This window comes from Choristoneura fumiferana, chromosome 20, assembly GCF_025370935.1.
Source record: "Choristoneura fumiferana chromosome 20, NRCan_CFum_1, whole genome shotgun sequence".
Lineage (NCBI taxonomy): Eukaryota > Metazoa > Arthropoda > Insecta > Lepidoptera > Tortricidae > Choristoneura > Choristoneura fumiferana.
Window position 1 is genome coordinate 1058774 of NC_133491.1, and position 26993 is coordinate 1085766.

A 26993-nucleotide genomic window follows, 5' to 3' on the forward strand; every position below is an offset into this window, starting at 1 on the left:
TCAACTCCAAATTTGTTACTTTTCGGGTACCTATCCCGTGAAATCATATCGAAAATACAAACTAAGACATGGATGCACGGAAAAACCAGAAAAAGAGACCAGCGCTCTGAATCGAACCCAGGTCCTCAGCAATCCGTGCTGCGTGCTATAACCCCTACACCGCCGCTGGACAGGAATCTAGACACGAATTTTTCCTATGCATACATATCTATATGGTCTCTTTTTCAGGTTTTTCTGTGCATCCAGGTCTCAGTTTGTATTTTCGCCACTCTACGCCGAAACAAAACACTGATACCCGTAAAAGTAACCAATTTGGAATTGAAATAAAAAATACAAAAAACCAATCATAATTTGATTGCTTAGTAGCGACATCTCTTGTCTGGGTGAGCGGAGACGGAGTCCTACATAACTGGCGTGAGCCTCCCCGAACCCAGCGGTAGGTACTTGAAAGAATTTTCCTCCCCATTAAATATAATAATAAAAAAAACCTATAGGTAATTAAAAGTAATACTCAGCAGGCTCAGCAGGCTGGTAAACAGCGGCTTGACTGCTCCATCATCAGACCCCAGATACCATCAGCACTGCGCTGGCTCCAGCCTAAAAAAAAACCTGCACCGCTTTCGTGCCTTTCAAAAGGTGCCATCATAATTTTATTTTGCACCGGAAACTGCCAAAACCCTTGCCACCTGGAGCCTAGAGCGGCCGTTCCTCTTGGTCTACGCCAGGGCCGGCGCTGAATGCCATTGTCAAAGTATACCCAAAATCGATTCTGACAAGCCAAAACACGGCTGGGTTATACTTGTATCTTAGAGTTCCAGTGCATAGCTTTCGGCTCCATCATGAGATCAGCTCGATGGTACCATATTATTTTATTGTCATCAGAAATAAGCATAGTTTACGAGTACTATGCTAATATTATGCTATTGCTAATTTTTAGGGTTCCGGAGCCAAAATGGCAAAAACGGAACCCTTATAGTTTCGCCATGTCAGTCTGTATATCTGTCTGTCTGTCTGTCCGTCCGCGGCTTTGCTCAGGGACTGTCATAGCTAGAAAGCTGTAATTTTGCACGGATATGTATGTAAACGACAAAATGGTACATTAAAAAATGCAAAAATATTTTTTTTTAGGGTACCTCCCATAGACGTAAACTGGGGATGATTTTTTTTTCTCATCCAACCCTATAGTGTGGGGTATCGTTGGATAGGTCTTATAAACCATTAGGGGTTTGCTAAGACGATTTTTCGATTTAGTGATTGGTTTGCGAAATATTCAACTTTAAAGTGCAAATTTTCATTAAACCCGAGCGTCCCCCCCCTTTAAAATCTAAACCGGCGGGTGGAAAAATTTGAAAAAATTCAGGATGGTAGTTAGTATATCAAACCTTCAAGAAAAACTATAACGGATAAGTTTGCTTGAGAATTATTAGTAGTTTATGAGTAAATACCAGCCTAAGGTATAAAATATACCTAAACTTGGAAGATTCCGTATAAAATAAGAAATCCTCTGAAAAATATTACTTATTTTTTTCGTAATGGCTACGGAACCTATTTTGGGCGTGTCCGACACGCTCTTGGTCGTTTTTTTTAATTACCATAATAAAAACTGGATGAAAAGTTTAAACATTCCGTTGTATAAAAAGTAATGGTGTTAAAAAAGTAGCGACAAATAGTACTTTTACCTCAGCTAATGTTTAGATTCATATGACATTAGAATGTGCGTCACGGCGACTCTTGCGCAAGGAAGATGCTTGGATAGGCGGCTGATAAATTGACGCATTATCCAATTGCGGACCCCAGCTGTAACAGTTTAATAAAGCGCGGGAGAGTGTGAGGTGGCCATGGTGGGACAGAATTTGGGATATTATTTTGATTCATTTATCACCATCACTAGCGGAACCCCTCCAACCTTTTCCTCCCCGTAGTAATTAAGCTCCAAGTATTTAAGCCCGTTGTACTTAAGAACAAGGGTCACCGGCAAAACTAAGTGAATTAGGTCGTTGCAGTGGCAATGGGCAGGACACATAGCACGGAGAAAGTTGGCCGTTGGGGCCGAAAAGTTCTTGAATAGAGACCGCGGATCGGCAAGCGCAGCGTAGGACGTCCAGCAACGAGATGGGCGGATGACCTGGTTAAAGTCGCGGATTCACGGTGGATGCAAGCCGCTGCCAACCGAAGCAACTGAAGGTCTATGGGGAAGGCCTATGTCCAACAGTGGACGTCCCACGGCTGAGATGATGATGAGTACTTAAGGTCCAGGGAGTTTGGGGACGTGCAGCCGGGTTTTTTAGCCGGTAAGAGTCCGGCAATGTCGGGCCCTCCCTTCTTAGTCGTCCATAATGAAATTTTCCCGACTGCATGCCCTATAAAGGGCCTCATATATAATTTAAAACTAAAAAAAGTACCAAGTAAAAGTAAGTGTAAGTTTTGGCTTTGACCATTTAGGCCACTCGAACCCAAAAAAATATACGTCCGTTATTGCACCAATGCCACCCCCTTAGAATGCCACAATGAATGACAAGGGAGACACTCTTTCCCGGCCCGGATAATACCGACCCTGTTTTTCCATGTCGGTATTATCTAGGCCGGTAAAGAGTGTACAACACGCCACTCGCATCCACCGGACCTAAGTATGTCTCTTTCGAGATGCCAATTATTGGCATACCTACTTACTTATCATTAAAAGCAAAACGATAAGTGACATAACTTAATAAGTAGGTAAGTCATCTATCAGCGACCTAGGTCTGGTTTTACCTATTAAATTTCTATCTAGGTAACCATATTATTTTTATTGTCAATAAATAAATATTTTATTTCATTTCATTTTATTTCAATGCTGGTACAGTCTTGAAATTATTTTGGTCCTAAACTTGTCCATGGAACCTCCTAAATCCTAGTCACCATTGCCACCCACTGAACTGGTTTAAACCCTCGCTCCACTCAGTTGTTCCTCTTCCTACTGCCATGAGTAACATCACGTTGGAGTTCCTGCAGGGTCTACTCAGGGAAGACTATCCCGATGTCACCATTCTGGAGTTTGAGGTGAGGACCTTCTTGAGACTAAGACATTAGCAGTCAATTAGTCACATTTTAACTACACCGATTCTGTCTCAATAATTAATCTTTGGAATAAATTAGGGGAACAGCAATATCAACAAAATACATCTCTTGAACTTCAGGATTGTTATAAAGCCAACCTAACCTAATAAATATGGCTACAGAATAGCCCTGAAATATATCCTGAATAGTTTACAGTTTCAGAAGAAAAAACGTTCGTCCATATGAAACAGTTGGGTAATGAGACATTCTGAGAAAAACATTTTCTGCGAAAAGCCAGAATCTCGTGAGCAAGTCTTCATTAAGTTTTATTACAGGGTGCCCCAGGTACAAAACGAGGTGACAACTACACTTCAATGGTCTACCGCATCGAGCTTAAGGGCACCCAGAAGCATCTAGAAGCAGACGCATCCTGCGAAACAGAACAGCCGTGGACCGGTTCCATCATCTACAAATGCTTACCCGAGAGCATCCTACGTCGAGAAGCCTTTAAGAGCGACGAGTTGTTCTGCAACGAGGTCGCCTTTTACAATAAAATCTGGCCGGCCCTGTTGGAGTTCCAGGAAGAATGGAAGCTTAAGAATCCTTTCAAAGCAATACCAAAGTGTTATCTGGCGCAGAATGATCTGGTGATCCTGAAGGACTTAAAGCAGCAGGGCTTTCTAATGCCAGATAGGAGGCAAGGTAATTTGGCTGTATTATGTTTACAATTTACACCCGGTATTTATTTTATTACACCTATTAAGTGGTCTACGAATTTTAATGGTTATCTTAGTTCTTTAGCTTCAATTAAATGAAATAATGGAACACAATAATAAATTAAAATTAGACTAATTTAAAAATATTAATAAAAGTAAAACAAACCAATAACTAAACTATAACTAAAAGAAATTTGAAAAAGTATCCCCCCGCGGTATGGACCCAAAGATGCTAGCAGCATTTCCTCGCTGTTTAGCAATGTTGATACGTTGTGCGAGGAAGCTGCCAGCTCTACGGTCCCCTGTGGTATCTGAGAGACGTTTGGATAATTCTTTAAAGATATTTTTTGCGCTGGGCCCCCACGAACCTAAGGTCTCAACTTCCGAATGGAATAAATTTCTATTCAGGGACCTTTGTATTTGTTTATTTTGAGTTTTTATCCGCCTGGCAATATTTTCCGCGCGATTTACCTCTATTTCAGCCGATTCCTAAAAACATCTGTTATAATGCCGTGCGTTTGCCATGTGCTCTGCGTTAACATCAGAGTTATCAATCAGGTATATTCAGTTGTTCTAGAGATATATGAATTTTAATTTCTTAATAATTATTGGTGTAACCAATCACTTTAACAACCAGTATGGTTACCGAAAATAAAACAAAACCATGTTCCATTGTTCAAGGTCTCACTATAGAGCAATGCTACTTCGTCTTGAAGAATCTCTCACAGTTCCACGCACTATCGCTGGCCATGAAGTATCATAATCCTGAGTCTTTCTACGAGCTACTGAACATTCAGGATGGAATCTCTGAAGGTAAATGATACAATGAGTTCAACATGTTGATGGTAATTTTTTTTTTAGAATTAGAACAGTGGAATAGCTCCGGCACTCTGGTACTTTGATTAACAAAAGTAACAGCTTAGCTGATTGGATGTATAAAAAAACATAACAGTTAAAAATTATGTTTATGCAAAAAAAATGGAAAACCTGACTGTGTTAAAAACTAAAAAGAAACGCTCTTGTGTTCTAGCAGAATTCTGTTAAGTAACTTAAAGTTCAACAGTCAAAAATAATCTCGGCACGAAACTCGGTTGCCTAGGTACTTACTTATACAGCACCAAGAGAACTAAGCTACTCTTCTCACTGCACTTTGCTCATTATCTTCAAACACCTAACTAGTATTCCAATGATGAAATGAATAGAAGTTTTTTACTGCTTCGAGGGGTGGACCTGATATATAAATTTAATCTTGATACCCACCACGTCGCGCGTGATTTGGGAGCTTTCTCCACGCTTTCCTGAAAGACAGACGGAGAATAAAGTGATCTTATAAGAGCCTTGTGTTTGTCTTTAGAGGTACGGAATTTTTGATATTATATTTCAGACATTTTGCGAGGTCTACAGTTTATAGAGCTACTTCTTACACCTGCTATGTTGTTTTAGTGCTATTTGCTGGTGAAAACGAAGAGTACTACAAAGCTTACTACCGTGAAGCGACAGGGAATGCTCTGGCCATGGTGGAGGAAGGACTGGCTGACTGCGACGACAAGGTACCACATCATCAAGATATCACAACACAAACTGCTGGAAATTTGACACAGAACTACGGACACGGCTCAAACTCTCTCATTAAGAAAGGGACCTCCTGATCCTGTATTGGGACATGAGAGTCGGGGCACGTTTTGAGGGCAGGGGGATTATGTTTCTACTTGATGCCAATCAGGTGTCAACCTCTCCTTTCGCCTTTTATCTCCCGAACGTTTTCCGACCAGCGATTTTATCAATTTTATTCTGAAACAGATACGAGTACGTAAATAAAAGAAAACTGTTTATCAACACCACTTCTTTTGTAGATCGTTAGACAGCCATTGTAATTTAAGAAATAATGTCAACTCCTATACCTACAGCATTTCTTTCAGTAGTGAATGGCTTCTTTTAATTATTTTCTATTCTAAGGATGTTTACCTCTCCAAGTTCCGTGATTTCGTCAGTGAGGACAACTTCTTCCAAATGATGGTAGACCTCGTGTCGCCCCGTGAGCCCCTGGCCGTCATTTGCCACGGAGACTGCTGGACAAACAATCTGCTATTCAGATATGTCAATGGTGATATTGCAGAGGTAAGGGCACCTATTTTACCACTTGGTGATAATATCTTGTTTGTTTTGTCCGAATAAACAGAAATGGGATCACATTTATCTGTCACTCAAACATTATCAATGAGTGATAAAAAAGTTCTGCATAGCTTGTCCGAATTTCATATGTCATGTATATCGATTTCCATAATTTTCATTTGCTATAAAATTATTTATTTCTTAAACAGTACTTTCTTCCGAATTGCTATTACACAGGTACTGCATTTTGTTTGGTGAATTTGTTACCATTCAAGTAAAAGGACTAGCATCCTTCTACAGTGCTTCCAAAGTGTACACAGCAGTATGCCATTCCAGATGTTCATGGTCGACTTCCAGCTGGCCCGCTACGCGTCGCCAGCTATGGACCTGGGCTACCTTCTCTACTTGTGTCTAGACCGCTCCCAAAGGGCCGAGCACTTGTCCTCGCTCCTGGAATATTACACCGAGGAGCTGCATAAACGACTGTTGGAGCTGAGCGAAGAGGACACTGTGTTCACTGGGAACCTTAACCGAGATAATCTGGGTGACATGTAAGAGTATAATTTCTACTCCACTTGTCATAATCATCAAGTGATTACACAGAGCAGTAGCAGTACACCGTTAAGTACATTACACTCGTGATAAATTGCAAAAGAGCGAATATTCGAGTGTCTCAACCGCCCCAATTTTCTGGACACATTTCACGTACTGGCTGTAGATTTTGATGTCGTTTTCGATAATTTGATATATTCGGCCATTTTTTACAGAAATGTGTCCAGAAAAATGTGACGGTTATTCAAGCGTCTCGAATAATCGCCCAAAAGTAAGTTGATTTCGAACAAAATTGTGAAACCTCAAAAATTAGAGCCAGGGCTCTGTTCCAAAGCCAGTGCCTTGCTCTGCTATTCTACAGTATCTTGATAACTAACATATGCAACAACATTGGTAGTTGTACTTCCCATAGCTAAAAACTAAGTCTCCCTATAGTCAAAATACCACAAACGGGACTTATCAACTTATCACGCTAAAACACACGAGTAATTTACCTCGACGTTTCAACCACATCACACTGGCCGTCCGTGGTCACGAGTAGACTGAAGTGTATTAGTGTAGGGTGTCAAGTCTACCTGGCAGCATGAGTCCTTCGAACTACCCGCACTTGGTCATTTTTATTTGTCACCCCATCACACCGACACGCAACACTAACAACGTTCTACTGTAAAAACACATACCAGTCATGTCATTAAGAAACTACATAACTTGTAGTAGATATGCGGGTAAAATTATGCGTTAAAGAAGAAGACTATTCAGTCGCAGGGGAACTTGCCATATTGGCAAACGTGGCAAGTCGTTTATCTATCAAGTTTTCTGTGTCTGTAGGTTGCAGGAGGAATTCAAGCGGGGTGGACGTTTCGGGCTTGGCGTCGCTCTGGACATGTACCCGATCATGCTCTGTGACAGTGACGAGGCTCCCAACCTTTATCAGGCTAAGGTAAGTATGCCACGACGCGAGATTGTTGACCTGTTTGCTACTGAGGCTAATACGAAATTCGAAAATCAAAGATCGTAGTGAACCGTCCCTCTCACTCTCGTATTAAATATTAGATATCTATATCGGCGGCCGATCGTAACATCCGCCAGATCACGAAATTCCTAGGCATATCGTGAAATGGCGCCATTTCATTTCATTCCGTTTAACGATTTGCCTAGTGATGTTTAGGCAGATCATGAAATTCCTAGGTATATCCGCTACCATATCGGTTCTGGCACTTCGCCGGCCGCTGCCGCGGTACGCTCGCTTCGCTCTCTCGGCTCGCGCGTTGTATTACATTTTTAAAAATACGTAGGACATGGATGATATCAATATCTGACGCGCTCGAGCATGTCCATGCAACAGTTTTTTTTTACATTTTTGAAAATCTATAACAATTCCCCCACCGATGAAAAGGTATATATTATATGTCATTTTTTTCTTCTTATGATCTAAGCTTCGCAACCCAATAGGTCTCTATGACGCTCGAGTAAATCCCGATTTAGCATCGTGGGCTCCCCTACTATTACAGATGCGAGTCCGGGCTCAAACCCTCGGTCCTCTGCTTATGAGGTCATAGGTCTAACCACTAGTCCACCGCGGCTTTTTACTATTTTATCAACACTGTTGATTACTATACTTGTTTTGGATGGTATTAAACTAAATGTAAACAAACTTCAGCTGCCAGATTTCGTACATTCAAGGATTTAAAACATCTTACTTATCTATCATTGTAATACAAACTAGACTAGTCCATTTCAATACAGAAATATAAATGTTTAGATAGTTTAATGGGGATAATTCAATATTTACGACACCAAATTGAGGTTGTTTTGTTTACATTTAGTTAAATACTTATCCGAACCAAGTATATTTTTTTTTGCAGGAGAGCGAGGTAGTACCAACGCATCACGATTGCACCGTCACGCCTGTTTCCACCTCTAACGCAACTTGCAGGAAGAAGATGACAGACTTATTAATAGAACTCGTGGACGAAGGGATAATATAACAATAATAATTTATATGAAATAAACGTTAGACAAATTTTTAATTTATGCTATCGTAATATTTGATTATTGAAATATAAACTAATTTAAGAAGACAGAAGAACTGTGCCTGTTTACAGGATTTTTAAAATAGACGAATTAAATGCGTGTATTGTGTGATTATGTAGTTACAGTCGAACAAATTAAATCATGATCCAGGGTGGAACCTTTTAACAATCAATTTCTCTATGATTTCCTTGACAAAAGTATGAGATGTCAACATGACATTAGGAGCACAAAGGTTCCACCCAGGGTCATGATTCCATGTGTTCGACTTTACCTACGCTAAGGCAGTGTCTAGAAAGGAACAATATCGGGCTCACATAACTGTTTAAAGTTATAATATAACTAGCTTTTGCCCGCGGCTCCGCCCGCGTGGTATTCGGTTATAGCGCGCTGTTCCCTCGGGAACTGTAAATTTTTCTCGGATAAAAAGTAGCCTATGTCACTCTCGGGCCCATAATCTATCTCCATCCGTGAAAAACTATTAAACAAACAAACACACTTTCGCATTTATAATATTAGTAGTGATGTTTGTCATAACATTACATGAACCTCTGAATATATTAATTGGTGATATTTTTTATAAAACAAACCTTACCTTTATATATAACCTATATAGTTTTAAAGGTATATTTAACTATTTGTGAACAAAATTATGACAAACATTAACATTAAATTTATGACTTTCAATAATCATCTGACTAAGAATGTATGTCTGGGACATGTTCGAGGTAACAGCATTTATGTTGGTTGTAAGGCATTTAACATTCCTAAGGTATAAATGTAAATTGTGGATAAATTAGTTTTGTTTCAATTAATAGTTAATCGTAAGTAATAATAAGTTGATGAATTTATCAGATTTAATACAAGCATAATGCGAATCCTAAAAAGATATGTATTTATATTTATTTATTTAATGCTATGAAACACTATTCAAATGGCTGGTTGATTAAAATACTTAAACGAAAAAACAAAATATCTTTGTGAAAGTTATTTATCTATATCTATAAAACAGTACCTTGACTGACTGACTGACTGACAGACAACGCACAGCTTAAACTACTGGTGCTAGAGACTTGAAATTTGGCATACATGAACTCGAGTGTTGTAGAGGTGCACTAAGGAAGAATTTTTTGAAATTCCCACGGAATAGGGAAATATCTAAACTTTTTTCGTTTCTTTGTTTGTAGTCAAATCTCTGAAACTATTGAGCCGATTTTAAAAATTATTTCACCGTTAGTAAGCTACACTATCCTTGATTGACATAGGTTACTCTTACTATTTATCCGGGATAATGCAAAATTCCCATGGGATAGAAAAAACTGAATTCAACTTTGGGGCTGATTTTAAAAATTCTTTCACCAATAGAAAGCTACACTATTTCTCATTAGTTTAGACTACTCTTCTTCGGGAAAATGTAAAATTCCCGTGGGATAGAAATAAGCGAATTCCTCTTTGGCCACTTTGGAAACCAAAGGTTCGAAACCAGTTTAGAAAACCGAATTATTTTACTTTTTCGGAAACCTGGTTTCGAATGAAGAAAAATTATTCTGTTCTCTAAACTGGTTTCCCATAAAGAATATAGAATCTTCTTTTGAAACTCATTCACAAATTTCAATATTTAAGTATACAATCATAATGTTTTCACAATAGCGTTTTCCCAATTTTAATCGACACATAAACATAGAGGTAGGTTTAGGTTATGTTAGGTTTACATCGGCCCGAAGGGCAAAAACTACACAAAAGTAGGAGCTCTTGAGCGGAGCTTCGTCAACTTCGTGTCTGTGTCGATTCTGATTGAAAAAAAAAACGCTTCAGTAAAAAATCAGAAGTTGATCACTAATTCTAGTTTCGTGCAAGAACAAAGTGCTCGTTCGTAACAGGTTTCGCATAAGAACAAAATAGTTTTCGTTCGCAACCGGATTCGAACAAGACCGAAAAAATCTTCTTCTGCAACTGGTTACGAAACGCCGGTTACGTACGCGGCCGAAGGGGAATTAAAGTAAGTTGAAAGTACCTACTAAATAATGTTTTTCATAAGTCTTTCCATGGAAATTATGCGCCTCTGAATGCAATTTGGAATTGTGACAGTTGCGATACTTGATAGTTGCGATAGATCCCTTCGCTTTAACTTTGATAATTTCATCATTTGTATTTAAAATCTATGCTTCATGTATCTGATCGTAGCTCTTCATTATATCAATAACCTTATCATACACCAACGTCTTGGCATCGATGCCCCACAAAAAGTCAAAGTGGTTGAAACTTTCCAGCGGAACCCTGATGATTTGAGCTGAACCTCCAATGTGGAACTGAAGTTTATTAACATCGTCAATGTGAGTGAATATGTCGGCTGCCGCGTAGTGGAGATGTACAGGTGCTCTAATATTTGATAAGTCATAGAGAGGGGCTTCTATAGTTCCGTAGATTAGTATGTTTTTTAAATAGCTATGGTGGAAGCGGCTGAATTGTTTGCTGCGCATGTTTTGGCCGTAGTGAGCTAGCTGGCGGGCAGAGGCGCCTGCTGGGATGTGGCCTAGTTGCACAGGAACCATTGTCTGTGAAAGGAATACAATTTTATAAAGAGAAACCAGAAAATATATTCATCTTCGTATTAATACCCATACTCATTTTCACATTCATATTCAAGGTGGCAGGTGGTAGGACCTTGTAGGTCCACCCGGATTGCTACCACTACCTTGCTCGCTAATCCTGCCGTGAAGCAGCAGCGAGAGTAAGACAGCCGGTGAAATTACTGGCACTTGAGGTATCCCATCTTAGGCCTCTAGGTTGGCCCTGGTGTTGCAGATGATTATGGGCGGTGATCTCTTACCATCAGGAGATCCACTTGCTCGCTTGCCATCCAGTCGAAAAAAAAAGTTTATTCGGTGTAGTTTTTTACATGGATCCTAACACAGGGACTGTGTGAAGTGTAGAGACCTGTGATAGGATGTCACGACTACTCATAAAACGAATGGCTAACAAAGCTCACCTTGTTGAACTGTTCCGAGTTCCACCCGACAATGAACATGGCGAGGTCACAGAGGTCCTGGGTGGTAGCCCCATCCCTGCAGAGCTGTTCCCCGGCTTCACGCAGCATGCGACTGTTGGGCAGTACTTCGTTGATGCCGATGAGGGTGAAGAGACGCTGTTGAAAGGTCGGTTTATTTTTTTAGACATCATGAGGAAACTTTCATACAACTGCGATGGAACTGTATGGCTTGTCAAGTTTTTAATCTACATTAGGTCTGCATGAGAATAACTGCGTCTTATCCTGCCGAAAAGAGGTCTGGTCCCAGCAGAGCGACAATACAATACAAATACTCTTAATTGTACAAATTAGTATAATAATAGGGAAATATGTGACAGGACGTTTTGATTAATATTTTCCACAGCAGAGCGTGCAAAAATATCTACTCGTAACACGTCCTGCTGACCCCAGAAATAGAGTCATATCAGATAGAGGTACTTATGCATATTTTTTTGTGTCAGATACTGGTGCTGGTGACTGGACAACGTGGTCTTTCTGCGCAGGCTGCAAAGAACTTACATTCAGGATGTTAGAGAACGGAGCTGCAGCTCTTAGCAGGATAGGTCCACTGTGGGTCATGTAAGCCACCGGAGCCAGGGCGTTCATGGAGATAATCTTGTAGTTGTACTGCGGCTGGAGCGAGAGCATCACGAAAAATGATGTTGTACCCTGGAAATGGAATTAATAATGTTAACAAATGGTTGCGCTTGGTTTCACACATCATCATCATCATCCAGCCTATATACGTCCCATGCTGCTGGGCACAGGCCTCCTCTCAGAACAAGAGGGCTTGGGCCATAGTTCCCACGCGGGCCCAGTGCGGATCGGAAACTTCACACACACCATTGGATTGCTTCGCAGGTTTGTGCCGGTTTTCTCACGATGTTTTCCTTCACCGCAAAGCTCGTGGTAAATTTCAAATGTAACTCCGCACATGAATTTCGAAAAACTCAGAGCTGCGAGCCGGGGTTTGAAACCACGACCCTCTGCTTGAGAGGCGATAGGTCAAACCACTAGGCCACCACGGCTTCTTCACGGTTTCACACATATTTACTTAACACTGATTACAGCGCTTTTGCTGTTCTTCGTAAATCTATGAATTTACTATTTTATTTTTTGTATGTTTATTGTACGTATAATAGGAAGATATTCCTTTATAAAAATATTTGTGCTGTTTCCGGTTCAGCATACACGGATAAGAAGGTATTGACTGAAAATCAAATTTCATTTGTAAATTTAATTCACTCTATTTTCATTATCCATAATTTAATTTTATTTTATTTAAGATTGGTTTTTGGAATCTTTTGGTATTTTTTATTTCAATTCCAAATTTTTGTTACATTTACGGTCACCCCGTAAAACCCATATCGAAAATACAAACTAAAATATAGATGCACAGAAAAACCAGAAAATTAAGACCAGCGCTGGAAATCGAACCCAGGTCCTCGGCATTCCGTGCCGCGTGCTATACCGCTACACCGTTATATTTGTTCTATTTACTTAATTCTTATTTTATCGTGTACAATCTATGGACATCGGTGATCGTGTTTTTTTTTTATTCCACTGTATGGCAAACAAGCAAGTGGGTCTCCTGATGGTAAGAGATCACCACTGCCCATGAACACCTGCAACACCAGGGGTTATTGCAGACGCGTTGCCAACCTAGAGGCCTAAGATGGGATACCTCAAGTGCCAGTAATTTCACCGGCTATCTTACTCTCCACACCGAAACACAACAATGCAAGCACTGCTGCTTCACGGCAGGATTAGCGAGCAAGATGGTGGTAGCAATCCGGGCGGACCTTGCACAAGCTCCTACCACCTGCCAAACGTGCCTGCCTGCTGTGTACGTCTGGAATTAAATTTTCATTTCATATAGGCCGAGTTGATTATCACAAGTAGAAACTAAGATTGTTTTTTTGGAATCTTTTTGTATTTTTTATTTCAATTCCAAATTTTTACTTTTACGGTCATCCCGTAAAACTGAAATTGAAAATACAAACTGAAATATAGATGCACAGAAAAAACAGAACGCACGCGGTACGGATTACCGAGGACCTGGGTTCGATTCCCAGTGATGGTCTTATTTTTCTGTTTTTCTGTGCATCTATATTTCAGTTTGTATTTTCAATTTACAAGTAGAAACATTTAGAAATACCTGCGAATGTCCAATGTAATGCAACTGCTGCTTCCCCGTCTGCGCCAGCGCATGGTCAATCATGGTGGGCACATCGATGTTCCCTATCTCGTCCCAGGAGAACTCCCAGAAGCCCGCCTCGTCGGGGTCCAGGGAGCGGTGGCTGCGCGAGTAGCGGTTGCCGCGTGCGTTCCCAAGCCACACGTCGAAGCCTTCTTCCGCTAGGATGTAAGCTGAAAAGAACATGGTCTTCTTTTATATGTTTATTCTGTAAGTAAACTGTAGAAGGCTCTTTTTACCCGACTGCCTGAGAGTGGGTTATACATGACACATATATAAGCTAGATAAACCAAATTAATCAGAAATACATAATAGATAAAAAAAAATAAATTAGATGAGTTATAATATTTATGTCTAAATTTTGCAAGGAACGTAGGGCTCCCTTGATTAAGTAACTCTAGACAACTGTTTCTTAGTGTGCTCGGTCTTCCGCCACACTAACTGTGAGGTCTTGAAAATGAAAATGAAAGTTAAAAAGTTTGTTTTTTTTTGGAATCTTTTTGTATTTTTTATTTCAATTCCAAATTTTTTGTTACTTTTACGGCTGGAAGTTGTATCGTTGTTATTTTTCTGGTTTTTCTGTGCATCTATATTTCAGTTTGTATTTTCGTTAATAAGTTTATTGATTTAAGTAATACATTATAGAACAAGGTTGGGACCACCTTTTAAGCAAAACAATGTTTGTGTCAGGGGACCCCGCTCTTCCACAAGATACGATGGTTATAAACCAATTATAAAATTACTTACAGTTATCTTAAAGTGTGTGTCACTTACTGGTGAAAGTCAGCATACCAGTACACTTTCATACACTCCCTGTTAATGTATTGTATATTCGTAAGTATACGTCCTAAAGCACCTTAGACAGGAATTGATTAATGGAGATCTTGGGTCGAAAGATATACCCTCACGATTTTCTCCCATACTTTTTCCCCATGTGCTTAACACATTCAGACACATTCAGTACCAAGAACACGCTAGGCGCGTCTTCTGTTCGTAGCCAATTTTCGCTGCAAAGCGGAAGAACACTGTAACGAGCGTAGCGCGTAGCGAACGCGGCAGCGAATGTGTTAAGAGCGTTTATACCTGCTGAGCTGGCAACGTTGCATTTTTGTTGGTTTTTCTCGATTATTCCATAAAAATTTAATGAAAATTAAAAATGTGGTCTGATAGAACTCTTCTTCATATACATATGTGTCTACTCCAATAATTATTCGTGATGGACTTTTATATTCTTTAAAAACGAACAAATGTTTATTAACGGTTTTTAAAGAAATTAAAAGTCTATCACGAATAATTATTGGAGTAGACACATTAAGTTATATTATTATATTAAGAACAGTTCTATCAGACCACATTTTTGATTTTCATTCAATTTTTATGGAATAATCGGGAAAAACTAACAAAAATGCAACGTTGCCAGCTCAGCAGGTATAAACGCTCTTAACACATTCGCTGCCGCGTTCGCTACGCTCGTTACAGTGTTCTTCCGCTTTGCAGCGAAAATTGCCTACGAACAGAAGACGCGCCTAGCGTGTTCTTGGCACTGAATGTGACTGAATGTGTTAAGCACATGGGGAAAAAGTATGGGAGAAAATCGTGAGGGTATATCTTTCGACCCAAGATCTCCATTAATCAATTCCTGTCTAAGGTGCTTTAGGACGTATACTTACGAATATACAATACATTAAAAGGAAGTGTATGAAAGAGTACTGGTAAGCTGACTTTCACCAGCAGGTATAAACGCTCTTAAAGTTGTACGCCAGGCACAGATTACCCTCTACAGAGGGGGTAATCTGTGACGCCAGGTGTCTTATTTTGTTCCAGGTAGGTTGTCTAGGCACCATTTTTAAGGCACACCATTGGTACTCACCCAGTCCTTTACCAGGTCCCATGACCACCCAGTCAGCAGATGATGAGAGTATACCGTGCATCATGAATACCACGGGCCTGTGGAGTGAACATGGTGATGATGTATTTTTAAAACTCGCTTCCGAATCGTGTTTGAACCTCTTGACATAGTGTTCTCATTTTTAGGGTTCCGGAGCTAAAATGGCAAAGACGGAACCCTTTTATAGTTTCTTTAAGTTCGTCTGTCTGTCTGTCTGTCCGTCAGTCCGTATGTCACAGGCATTTTACTCGAAAACTACAAGATGTAGGTATATCAATGAAATTTGGAGTACAGATGTCTTGTCAAAGCCGCTATTTAGTTTTGTAGTTAAATTAGAAAAAAAAATTATAGGAGGGGCACTACATACACGTAACAGAAATTGAACAATTTTTTTTTTGACTAACATCAACGTGTGGCACATAGTTCGACAGCTCTTTTGAAAAGATAGTAAGGTTTCTCAAAAACTTTTTTGATTAAGTGAAGATTTCCGAAAATAATTGCGCCCAAAGTAGCAAAATTTGTGTCCCCCCTCCTCTATCTTGTAAACCATTTGTCCAAAAAATATGGAAACAATTGGAAAAAAATATGGAGTTAATTTAAGAGGAACGGCACTTTAATTATGGTCCTTCCAATATTCCCTACCTTTGAGCTCCAGCAGTATTATGTCTGTCTTTGCCATGCGGGATGCGGTGCATTGTGAGGATGTAGTCGTCACGGGTGGTGACCTCATAGACTTCCACGGGGTATCCATACTTGCGGACCAGCTCAGGCTGAAAGAATCAAGCTATTAAATATAGGAATAACCTTGTGTGTTCCTGAGAAAAAGTGCCTTAACAGTCAAACTCAGTTACTTTGCGGAGGTCCATATCAATGAACTAAAACAATTTCTTAGCTCACCCGCGACCTTATGATAGCTAAGTTTATGCAAGATATGCGTGTTCATGCAGTTTCCTCCACCTCCACACCGTAAGAACACACACAAATCACACAAACCCATCTATCACATCGTATCGTAGTATGGTGGTTAGCAAGGCAGTGTGGTGGGTGAGCAAAACAATAATTTTTATAATAATAATAATAATCATAATGTTTATTGACAAAAAGTTACATTGTTAATAGTTATAACATGAGATGTAGGGTGATTAGTCTAAACTAGGCTGAGCCTGTGTCTTAGACACCAGTTTTTAGTTCATCCCTAAGGTTCTCTTTTTTCTTTTTGGGGTACGGAGCCCTTATAACAAAATGCTGTTTTGGGTGTCATCATCTTCAGCCGGAAGACGTCTACCGTTAAACAAAAGCCTCGAGAACCTTAGAACCTAGACCTTAAAACGCCACAATGAATGACCAATAGCCACTTGCAGGTATAGTAAAAAAAATAATGTTCAATCAAAAATGCGGAAAAAGTGGTGGCCACTGGTTCCGAAATACATGTGCGAAATTAAAGAAAACCATCGTTTTTTGCGGTATTTTCAATCTGCACTGAGCAAACGTGGAAGCTACCCAAGTGGTTCATTTGAGTGGAGACCTGTGGTTGCCAGTGGCACCTATAAAGTCTGGTATTGGGATGAGATGACGATGATGAGATGCTTGCAGGTGGTAGGACCTTGTGCAAGGTCCGCCCGGATTGCTACCACCATCTTGCTCGCTAATCCTGCCGTGGAGCAGCCGTGCTTGCCACTGTTTGCACTGTTGTGTTTCGGCGTGGAGAGTAAGACAGCCAGTGAAACTACTGGCACTTGAGGTATCTCATCTTAGGCCTCTAGGTTGGCCATGCAACTGCAATCCCCCTGGTGTTGCAGGTGTCTATGGGCGGTGGTGATCTTTTACCACCAGGAGACCCACTTGCTCGTTTGCCATACAGTCGAATAAAAAAAAGATGGGATGAGCAAAAATTGCCTCTTCTATTTCTTTTTTTGGAGGTTTCATCAAACTCACCACTTTCAACGAAGCATCTTCGATCAGACCATGACCATGAAGATCCTGGAGATGATTTGACTGAATTTGATCATCGAAATACGACGAAAAGGTTTTTGGCTCCGCTATCCCCAATAAACAACAGCCCATCAATAATCCCAAACGCGACATACCGCAACTGAGTTAATTACCAAAGTGATACATAATTATCCTTAAAAGCTTTTATATAAAACGACGTAGGTGCATTTAATTTAATTTCAGTATTTTGGTGCACAAAATTATATTAATTAATGAGGTAAATATAGAAACAATGGATTTTCCCGAGCCGCAGAATCTAGTGGTAGGTATGTCCCATAGCATTATAGCGGCAGTGAATGTTTGGATTTTTAGCCGACTTCAAAAAAGGAGGAGGTTATCAATTCAACTGTCTGTTTTTTATGTTTGTTATTAGTGCCGGAAGGCACAAGGGTGTGGAAACACCATATTATTAATACTCCGCCGTCTGTCTGTCTGTACCACATCTGTCTGTACCGATGTACATGATTAGAGTCTCTCACAGAGTGTGTATCCCGTATTCTACTTTGGCCTCCATAATTACAAACAAAGAACATAATCAAAATGTATAAAAAATACAATACAATGACTCTTCTATTACCTATACCTACACCACAATAACAAGCGAAAAAAAATGTGAAGAGTAAAAATAACATTCAAAAAGTTCGCCATAAGACAAACGTATTTTTAAGTGGCAATTTTGCAGTGGGTCACCGGAAGACAACGCGTTAGCAGGACTCCTACTAGGTGGGAGACGATATCGAACAGAGTAAACCAGTGGATGCAAGTGGTGAGTTGTCGTTCATTGTGGCGTTCAGAGGAAGGCCTTCGTTCAACAGTGAACGTCTTCCGGCTGATGACGATGATAAGTTTATTATACACTAGTGTTTAACCGCGGCTGCGCACACGTAAATTATTAGATCCACCAGCTGAATTGAAATTTAGGGTTTTTTAAAATTCCCGTGGGGATTCCCGAAAATTAAATCGTGGTTTTCATTGACGTTACATTAAAAACAAACATGTCTAATTTCATTACTAAGCTCAGCGGTTGTAGTTTCGAGATTTTATCCCTATCTTGTGGTAATATCGGAATAAAAAGTAGCCTATGTTTTATACTACATGTCCAGCTATCTACAAACCAAATTTCATGACTCTAAGCCCAGCGGCTGTTATTTCAAGATTTTATCTCTATCCCGTGGTACTTCTATTATTCATGGATCATCATCCACGATGATGTACGTAATGGTTTGCGGTTTCCATGCATGTGTTCCCGTGGGAATATCGGGATAAAAAGTATCCTATGTTTTAATCCAGGTGATAAACTAACTTTTTGCCAAATTACATCCAGAGGTAACAAACATACTCACTCACAAACCCACTCACTCACTCATCACTCACTCACAAACTTTCACATTTATAATATTAGTAGGATTAGTACTCGTAGGATTGATCTTAAAAGAGACGTTCAAGTTCTCCAACAGCAGAGTACGCCACGCTTTACGATCTTGAGCCAGCTCTTGCGACCCCGAGATCCAAAAGGTCTTTCAGGGCCTCGTTCCGCCAACTGTACCTAGGACGATCAACCGGTCTACGTCCACGCGGTCGCCCCAATACAAAATGGACACGATTTTAAGTCAACAGATCCTGGACCATTAGACTTAGTTTTTTATTTTAAGTTTTTTTTTGCATGCATCTACTGCACTTTACGTAACATGCGTCAGTTTTGGAGGAAAAAAATAAACTTTAGTTACTTCACCGGCAAATCCATACTGACGCATCGGGATCTGTTTATTTATGTTTGATAGGTATATTAGGATTATAAACAACACGGCAAATGTATTGCATAATAAGGGAATTAGGTACTGTTTAGCTTCATTCGTACACAAAATAGGGAAACTCCTAGTAGAACTGCCTATAAAAGTGTTGGAGTAAATGACAAAGTGGCACTTTTTACTCGTATTTCTGGACATGTTGCGTGTGGCGTTATTTTTGAGCGCGTGCGCATATTTGGGGGTAGCGGAGGCTCATTATCGTAGGGGCACTAAATCACGTCATCATCATCATGCTAATCGTCATCACCTTGGTGATAGCTTGTTAGAAGATGGCCGTCTAAAAGTGGTGAGCATCTTTGAGATTTGCGAGATACATTACCAATTTTTTAAATTTCGAAAGTTTTCGAGTGCGCTAGATGGATTCGAACCCACATCTCTTTTTCTGGTGTGGTCTCAGGGCCAAAGGGTGCTGCAGTTAGGTAATAATGAAATCATTGACTTATATTCTACCGTTAGTACATATATATCGATGCCTATAATATCAAATCTATCTTTTTCGGGGATCTCGGAAACGGCTCCAACGATTTCGATGAAATTTAGTATGTGGTGGTTTTCAGGGATGACAAATCGATCTAGCTTTTCTTATCTCTGGGAAAACGCTTATTATCGAGTTTTAGTCCGAAAAAAGCTCGGTCGCCCCGGTACAAATCATTGTATATGTGTCCATTATTGACGACCAGATGGCCTAGTGGTTAGAGAATCTGACTACGAAGCTTGAGGTCCCGGGTTCGATTCCCGTGTCGGGGCAGGTATTTGTATGAAAAATACGAATGTTTGTTCTCGGGTCTTGGGTGTTTAATATGTATTTAAGTATGTTGCTTAGTACCCATAACACAAGCTTTGCTAAGCTTACTTTGGGACTAGGTTAATTGGTGTGAATTGTCCCGTGATATTTATTTATTATTATTATTATTACTTTTAATCATTATGTATTTTGACACATTCTCATTCATGGCACGTTCCAGCCTCAACTGGTGCGTAAGTATGGTTATCCAGTAGAAGTCCACCAAGTCAGTACTAGTGACGGCTACATCCTGACCATGCACCGTATCCGGCACGGCAAGGACCATCACAGCGACCCTCATGCTGAAAGGTACCATAGACCAGCGTTCCGCAAAGTGTGGGCCTGGCACACTGGTGTACCGTTGACATTAGTTTTTTGAGTCTCGGAAAAATAAGGTTATCTCATAAAGCTAAATAGACGGACGGAAGAGACGGACACAGATGTAAATCATTTTATGGTGTATCTCCAAAATTTTTCGTTTTCCTAGATGTAATTTGAACACAAAAAGTTTGCAGAACACTGCCTTAGACCACTTCATCTTTGTCGGTTTATCTGTCTGCCTGACTATCTGCTACCTCCTCACGTTTAAACATCTGAACAGATTAAGTGTAAATAAACTCTTAATCTGTTGTCTAATGGTAAAATACGTAATGTCTTATTCAAATTTTTATTTAATGTAGGTAACCTTGATATTTATGCCCTCGGTTAGGATATAAGTATTTTTTCCTTTATAAGCCGGCAACAGACTATTTAATCTTTGGTGGTTGCGATTTTCCTTCTTTTATTATTAATAAAATCGGTGAAATGTCGGATTCACGCATTGAGGGTTCCATACAGTAGATTTGTCAAACTATAGATACGCTGTAAACGGCTTAATAAATATATCTATAAAGATACAGTGCTACCTGAGCCCTACTTCTAAGGAAAATGTACCTGTTCAGCATTGATTAATTTCCCATTAAGTATATTAGATTTAGTTATTAATTTGAATACTTGCCCTGTTTGTTGTCTGTTATAACTTGTTGTAGCGCAATAACCTTATGTGTTAATTTCAGCTGTCTATTACGAAGTTTGAGCTACAACCATGATAGACAGACAGTAAACGAGCAGTGCTCTGCAGTGCAGCGATATCGAAAGGCTTAAATTTGCTATTCCTCTTATACGGTGTCCTATCAAAGGTCTTTCCTGCAGACCAGTGGTGTTCCTGATGCATGGTTTGCTCTCTTCATCTGCCGACTGGGTGGTGATGGGCCCTAGCAGAGGATTGGGTAAGTTGGACTCATTTCTTTACCTCATTATGAGCAGAGAGCAGAATTTTCATGTCATTTTTGACCTGTCATAGTGACTTCTCACTTATCTTTTTCTTCTCTTCTTCTTCTTCAGCCCATAGCCACCCAATGCTGAGTGTAGGCATCTTGCATTGCTCGCCACTCATCTCGAACCAGTGCTCTCCTCATCCAGCTCCTTCCGCACTTTGACCAGGTCCTCGGTCCACCTCATCTCCTGTCTACCAACGTTTCTCCGCCACGGCCTTCCTCCATCTTCCATTTCTCCTGTGGCATATGTATCCAGCCCACTTCCACTTCCTTTGGGTGATTACCTTGGCTATATCGGTGAGCCTTGTTCGTCTCCTAATCTCCGTAATTCGGAATCCGTCTCGGAGAGATATACCCAACATCGCTCACTTGTCGACTCTACCTAAATGATGTCGATATATTAGACTTTAAATTAGATTGTCGTAAACTTATCGTGTTATGTCAAGCGTTCTTTTTCGGCATACACATGGATATTTGACTGTAAAAGAAGTAGTTTAAAACCGGAAAATATGAAAAAAAAACATCTATTTCCTTTATAGACACATTAATGGAACACTTGCTAACAATACATTACAACAGAAGAATTTCATCATTAGGACTTGTTATCAATTCATTGTTCATTGCATACCTACATATATATATATGTCTATTTAACATTTTCAACAGCTCGAAACTAATTGAAAGAGATCGCACTTTAACTTAAGGCCTCTTATTGTTTACCTCTACTTTTAATTTTCTTTATTTAGTATTGATATTATGTATGTATATCGGAAGTCGATAATGACGGTTAAAGAATGCCATGATAATTCCGCTCTCTGACTATGACAATTCTAGCATTCTATAATAACTCAGTAAGTAGTGGGTTTGACCTGATTTGTATTAAATTGTATAGCACGGAGAACAGATGGCCGTTGGGGCTGAAAAGTTCTCGAGTGGAGACCGCGGATCGGCAAGCGCAGCATAGGACGTCCACCAACAAAATGGACGGATGATCTGGTTAAAGCCCCGCGTTCACGGTGGATGAGGGAGGCCTATGTCCAACTGTGGAGGTCCTACGGCAAAATTAGGGCAAAACGACGCAAGTTTGTGTCAAGTTAGATTCAGAGGTTGAATTCAAGATGAAACAATTCAAACAAACACATTTACTTAATATTTTTATTAATCGAGTATTTTATTTGGCAATAACTTCTTACTTAACTGCGCATTATACTTAAATGCGAGATTCTGTTTGTTTGGAACCCCATTAAATCGCTGAACCGATTAAAATATTATTTTCACTTCTCATGCTCGTAATGTTCGTGTTTATGCTGGATCTAGGCGACATAAAATGTCATTTTATGGTCAAGTGCATAAAGTAAAATCTTCGTCTAAGACCAAGGTAATCAGGTGTCAAAAGCCACGAAACAAAAAAGTTTCTACATATTTCTTTAATATTTTTTAGTTCATATAAAACTAGAATTCCATCAAATAAATCAATAAAACTAAAAAATATATTTATATAACAATGCATGAAAGTAGAAAGTGAACAATTGTTTCCACTGTTGCTATTTCATTTCCTCGCAATCTAAGTGAAAAGCAGAATGTACAACTCGAGCATTAAACCCATTTTCCCCTCGACGTCTTTCCACCCCCGCCATACCAGCTTGGGTGGCTATATGAACGTCTTGGGTAAAATAGCTCGTTTTATGCTCTTGTTGTACAATCTACTATTGGTATGTATATAATTTCAGACCTTGGAAAGGATTAGATCCTGAGAAATTACGTAGTTCCCACGTGACATCACTAAATGAATCCTTTGCAGACGAAGTTGTGGGCAGTTGTCCTGATCGGATGACCTGGTTACTGGTTACTGTGGCGTTCCTTGATTATGATGTTGATGATGATTGATGACCATGTTTTCAGCTTACATCCTAGCAGAAGAAGGCTTCGACGTGTGGCTTGGGAACGCTCGCGGAAACCGCTACTCGCGCAGCCACCGCTCCCTGGACCCCGACGAGGCGGGCTTCTGGAGTTCTCCTGGGACGAGATAGGGAACATCGACGTGCCCGCTATGATTGACCATGCGCTGGTACGGACGGGGAAGCAGCAGTTGCATTACGTTGGACATTCGCAGGTATTTTAGGTTATTTAACTATCTACCCGCCTCGGCTTCGCACAAATGCAATTATGAAATAATAGGTCTCTTAACAATAGTATATTTATACAGAGACCAGTAACTGGACGAGTAGAAGTTTGATGGCCGAACCGCCAGGTGAGGCCAACAATGGTACGAGGCCAGGATGGCGATTACTGGTCGAAGCTTGTATAGTGCTTTTCTCAAAGATGATGGTGATGGTGATATGATAATGACGGTGATTGTGATGTGATGATGATGATGGTGAGGATGATGATTATGATGATATTGATGATGATGATGATGATAGTGATGATGATTGATGGTCATTGATGGTGATTATGATGATAATGTTTGATGATGATCATGACAGTGATTGTGATGTGATGATGATGATGGTGAGGATGATGATGGTAATGATAATAGTAATGATAAAGATGATGATAGTGATGATGATGATGATGGTCGTTGATGGTGGTTATGATATTGATGGTTGGCCTTGCCCGTGAGCCAGGATTCAAACTTGTGATGTGCAATGTCAGTAACCTAAGCTTTTCATTGATTCCCAACGCAAAAAGAGGGGTGCTATAAGTTTGACCGCTATGTGTGTCTGCCTGTGGCACCGTAGCTCTTAAACAGGTGGACTGAATTGAATGCGGTTTTTATTTTATTTGAAACCAGATTTTCTAGCGATAGCTCTTAGATATGTTTTATAAAAATCGGTTCAGCCGTTTTTGAGATATTGAACTTTGAAGTGACAATGTCGGGGTTTTCCAACTTTTTGTTGGTTAGGACACGATCTGTTATTTTTTTAATTTAATTTTATGTATTCATCTGCAGGGCACGACTTCCTTCTTCGTGATGTGTTCCCTGCGTCCAGCGTACAACCGTAAGATCATTTCTATGAACGCCCTAGCTCCAGTGGCGTACATGGCACACAGTGGCTCCAACTTACGCAAAGTCATGGCTCCGTTCTCTGGCACCATTATTGTAAGTCCTCACTTTGAATAAAGACATCAGACAGTTTAAAGAAATTCACTCTCTAAGTAAGGTATGCTTCAATTATCTTTCACTCCAAGTTTATATGGCTTGGCTGGAAATGATATGGTGAAAAAATTCGCCAAGTGACGTTTCCATTTCATGATTTGGCAAGTTTAGGCAGATCATGACATTCGTAGACATATCATGAAACGCCGTCATATCGGTCCTGGCACTTCGCCGGCCGCTGCCGCGGCACGTTCACTTCACTCGCTCGGCTCGAGCGTTGTGATCACAAAACTAACCACTCCTCGCTTCGCTCGTCGAACCTAATTTTTTTTTTGGCATATCACGATGTACCCGGTGTAGAGCTAGGAATACCGGCGAATGCGTTTCTCTAATCGATCTGCCGTAATGTTTCTCAGGCACATCGTGATATGCCTGGCCAACTTTTAGGCATATCATGAAATGGCGCCACTTCGCGATATGCCTAGGAATTCCGTGATCTGGCGGATTTTACGATCAACTGCGACATATACATTGAGTGTACCATGTAAAGTGTCGTAATCCGTTTGAGCCTTAAAAGCAAACTGATTACTTAGCTCTAGTCTGAAAAGCGCTTTTTTTTCGTTAAAACTTACCTAGATCAATTTTATTACGTACAAACAGTTGCAAAACTTAAATTTACTTTTGTTTTCTAATAGCGCCTGCTCAGAGAAATGGGTGTAGTGGGTGAATTGTTTCCCACCATGGATGCGTTGAGGGAGATTGGGGCTGAGTTCTGCCGCGACGGCGCAACGACGCAGGAGTTCTGTGCACACATCATGGTGCTTATTGGATGGAACTCGGAACAGTTTAACAAGGTAAAAGTACTTACTTCTGTATCATTCTGGAAATGGTACTTTTAGAGGCACGCTCTCTTCGTAACGTAACTTCGCACACAACATCGTGCTCCACCATGACCTGTCTTTAGGCAGGCCTTGGAGCAAAGAGAATACCAACAACGATGATTTCGCATGTACTCAGATCGAAAGTGCTAAGTATCCATTTAGAATAATACCTACACCACTTTAATTAAGACCTAGGTTCATCTAATTTCTGAAAAGCCTTAATTAAAATGCAGCTGGTATTATTTTAAGTTATTGCCTATTGCCCTTTCAATCTAGAATCTAGAGGACTGGGTGTGACCATGTGAAAAACGGCCAGTAAATATTGTTCTCTGTTCATTGCGTGTGCTTGTCAGGTTATCACTGTTTGGCGAGCGTCTCAGCAGCGCAATGGACAGACAACACGCCTAACCGACGCAATAACTGCTGCACTGTACTACAATCTGAATTCACAAGCCCATACGCAATCGTCACTGCGTCAACCTAACCTGACGCATTAGTGATAGTGTAGTAAATTGCTGTGACGTCCGCAGCAAGCGGATAAAATAGTGTGTCGCATCTTGCATGCCGTATATCGTAGTCCTAGCTCTCGTAGGTATCTAACACTAATTAAGTGCTAGTTTAATGAATTTAAGAAATTGGTAGGTACTCAAAATTTAGTCAAACGTTTTACCGTTTAAATAAAATTTTGGTGGATCATTTGTTAAAACTACTATCGATTCCAACCCACCTTTTGTTGCCTTCTTTTCTCGTGGATTAAGACAGTTTTTTCTTTTTCAGTCAATGATCCCAGTTCAGTTAGGCCACGTGCCCGCCGGCGCGTCGGCCCGCCAATTCGCCCATTACGGCCAAAACATGCACTACAAAGAGTTCCGCCGCTTTCACCACAGTTACCTTAAGAACTTATACTACTACGGATCCTTTAGAGCACCATCTTATGACCTGGCCAACGTTAGAGCCCCAGTGTACCTCCACTACGCCATGGCAGACACTTCGGCTCACTATAAAGATGTTAGAAGACTTAAAAAGGAAATAAACAATGTAAAAGCGCTCAAGGTACCAATGAAGAGTTTTAACCATTTGGATTTTCTATGGGGTATTGATGCAAAAACACTGGTGTACGACAAAGTTGTTCGCATAATAAAAAGTTACAGTCATGTCAGTTAGGATATCTTTAAAGCCAAGGAAAAAATAATAACTCGCCTCGCAGATGACTAGAAAAAGTTATTTTGTTATTAAATTCTGTAGATTTTAAGAGACAACGGTTGTGCTTACGTATAAACTAAATGATAGTTGGTACGTCATGTTCCTTGTATAGTATTAGTAGGTATTATATAGGCACGCAGGCGTAGTTCCCCGTTCTAATGTCCGATCGCGGAGCGGAATTTCGTACACTGACCTTCAGAACTTGTCTGAAACGCACGAATATTTGACGTCGCATTCTTACAAATTCATTTGTGCGAGCGCGACGGCAAATATTTACGTGCAGACAGAGACACATAAAAAAAACATTTATTTTAGATGCGAGATCCATATCGTGCTAGTAACAGAAATA

At 40.2% G+C, this 26993-nt stretch overlaps 3 protein-coding genes across 3 annotated transcripts; 2 read left to right on the forward strand and 1 right to left on the reverse strand.

The window, feature by feature from the left end:
* Nucleotides 1-2929: 2929 nt before the first annotated feature.
* On the forward strand, nucleotides 2930-8450 carry LOC141439251 (uncharacterized). Its single transcript, XM_074103483.1, has 8 exons — nucleotides 2930-3039; nucleotides 3372-3738; nucleotides 4434-4565; nucleotides 5196-5302; nucleotides 5709-5870; nucleotides 6201-6415; nucleotides 7245-7356; nucleotides 8282-8450. The coding sequence occupies exons 1-8, from the start codon at nucleotides 2962-2964 to the stop codon at nucleotides 8402-8404; spliced, it is 1296 nt and encodes a 431-aa protein (XP_073959584.1). The 5' UTR covers nucleotides 2930-2961; the 3' UTR covers nucleotides 8405-8450.
* An 888-nt stretch (nucleotides 8451-9338) lies between these two features.
* On the reverse strand, nucleotides 9339-17651 carry LOC141439252 (lipase 3-like). The gene is made up of 7 exons (XM_074103484.1): nucleotides 17496-17651; nucleotides 16203-16330; nucleotides 15543-15619; nucleotides 13634-13845; nucleotides 11995-12144; nucleotides 11437-11592; nucleotides 9339-11002 (listed from the first exon to the last, which is right to left on the reverse strand). Exons 1-7 carry the CDS (start codon nucleotides 17643-17645, stop codon nucleotides 10607-10609), a joined length of 1269 nt encoding a protein of 422 aa, XP_073959585.1. The 5' UTR covers nucleotides 17646-17651; the 3' UTR covers nucleotides 9339-10606.
* Nucleotides 17652-17784: 133 nt separating this feature from the next.
* LOC141439357 (lipase 3-like) lies at nucleotides 17785-26605 on the forward strand. Its single transcript, XM_074103644.1, is given in 9 exon segments — nucleotides 17785-17814; nucleotides 18235-18318; nucleotides 20326-20453; nucleotides 21336-21412; nucleotides 23363-23467; nucleotides 23470-23573; nucleotides 24414-24563; nucleotides 25256-25414; nucleotides 26219-26605. Coding segments are annotated over 9 exon segments (1224 nt in total).
* The last annotated feature ends 388 nt before the right edge of the window (nucleotides 26606-26993 follow it).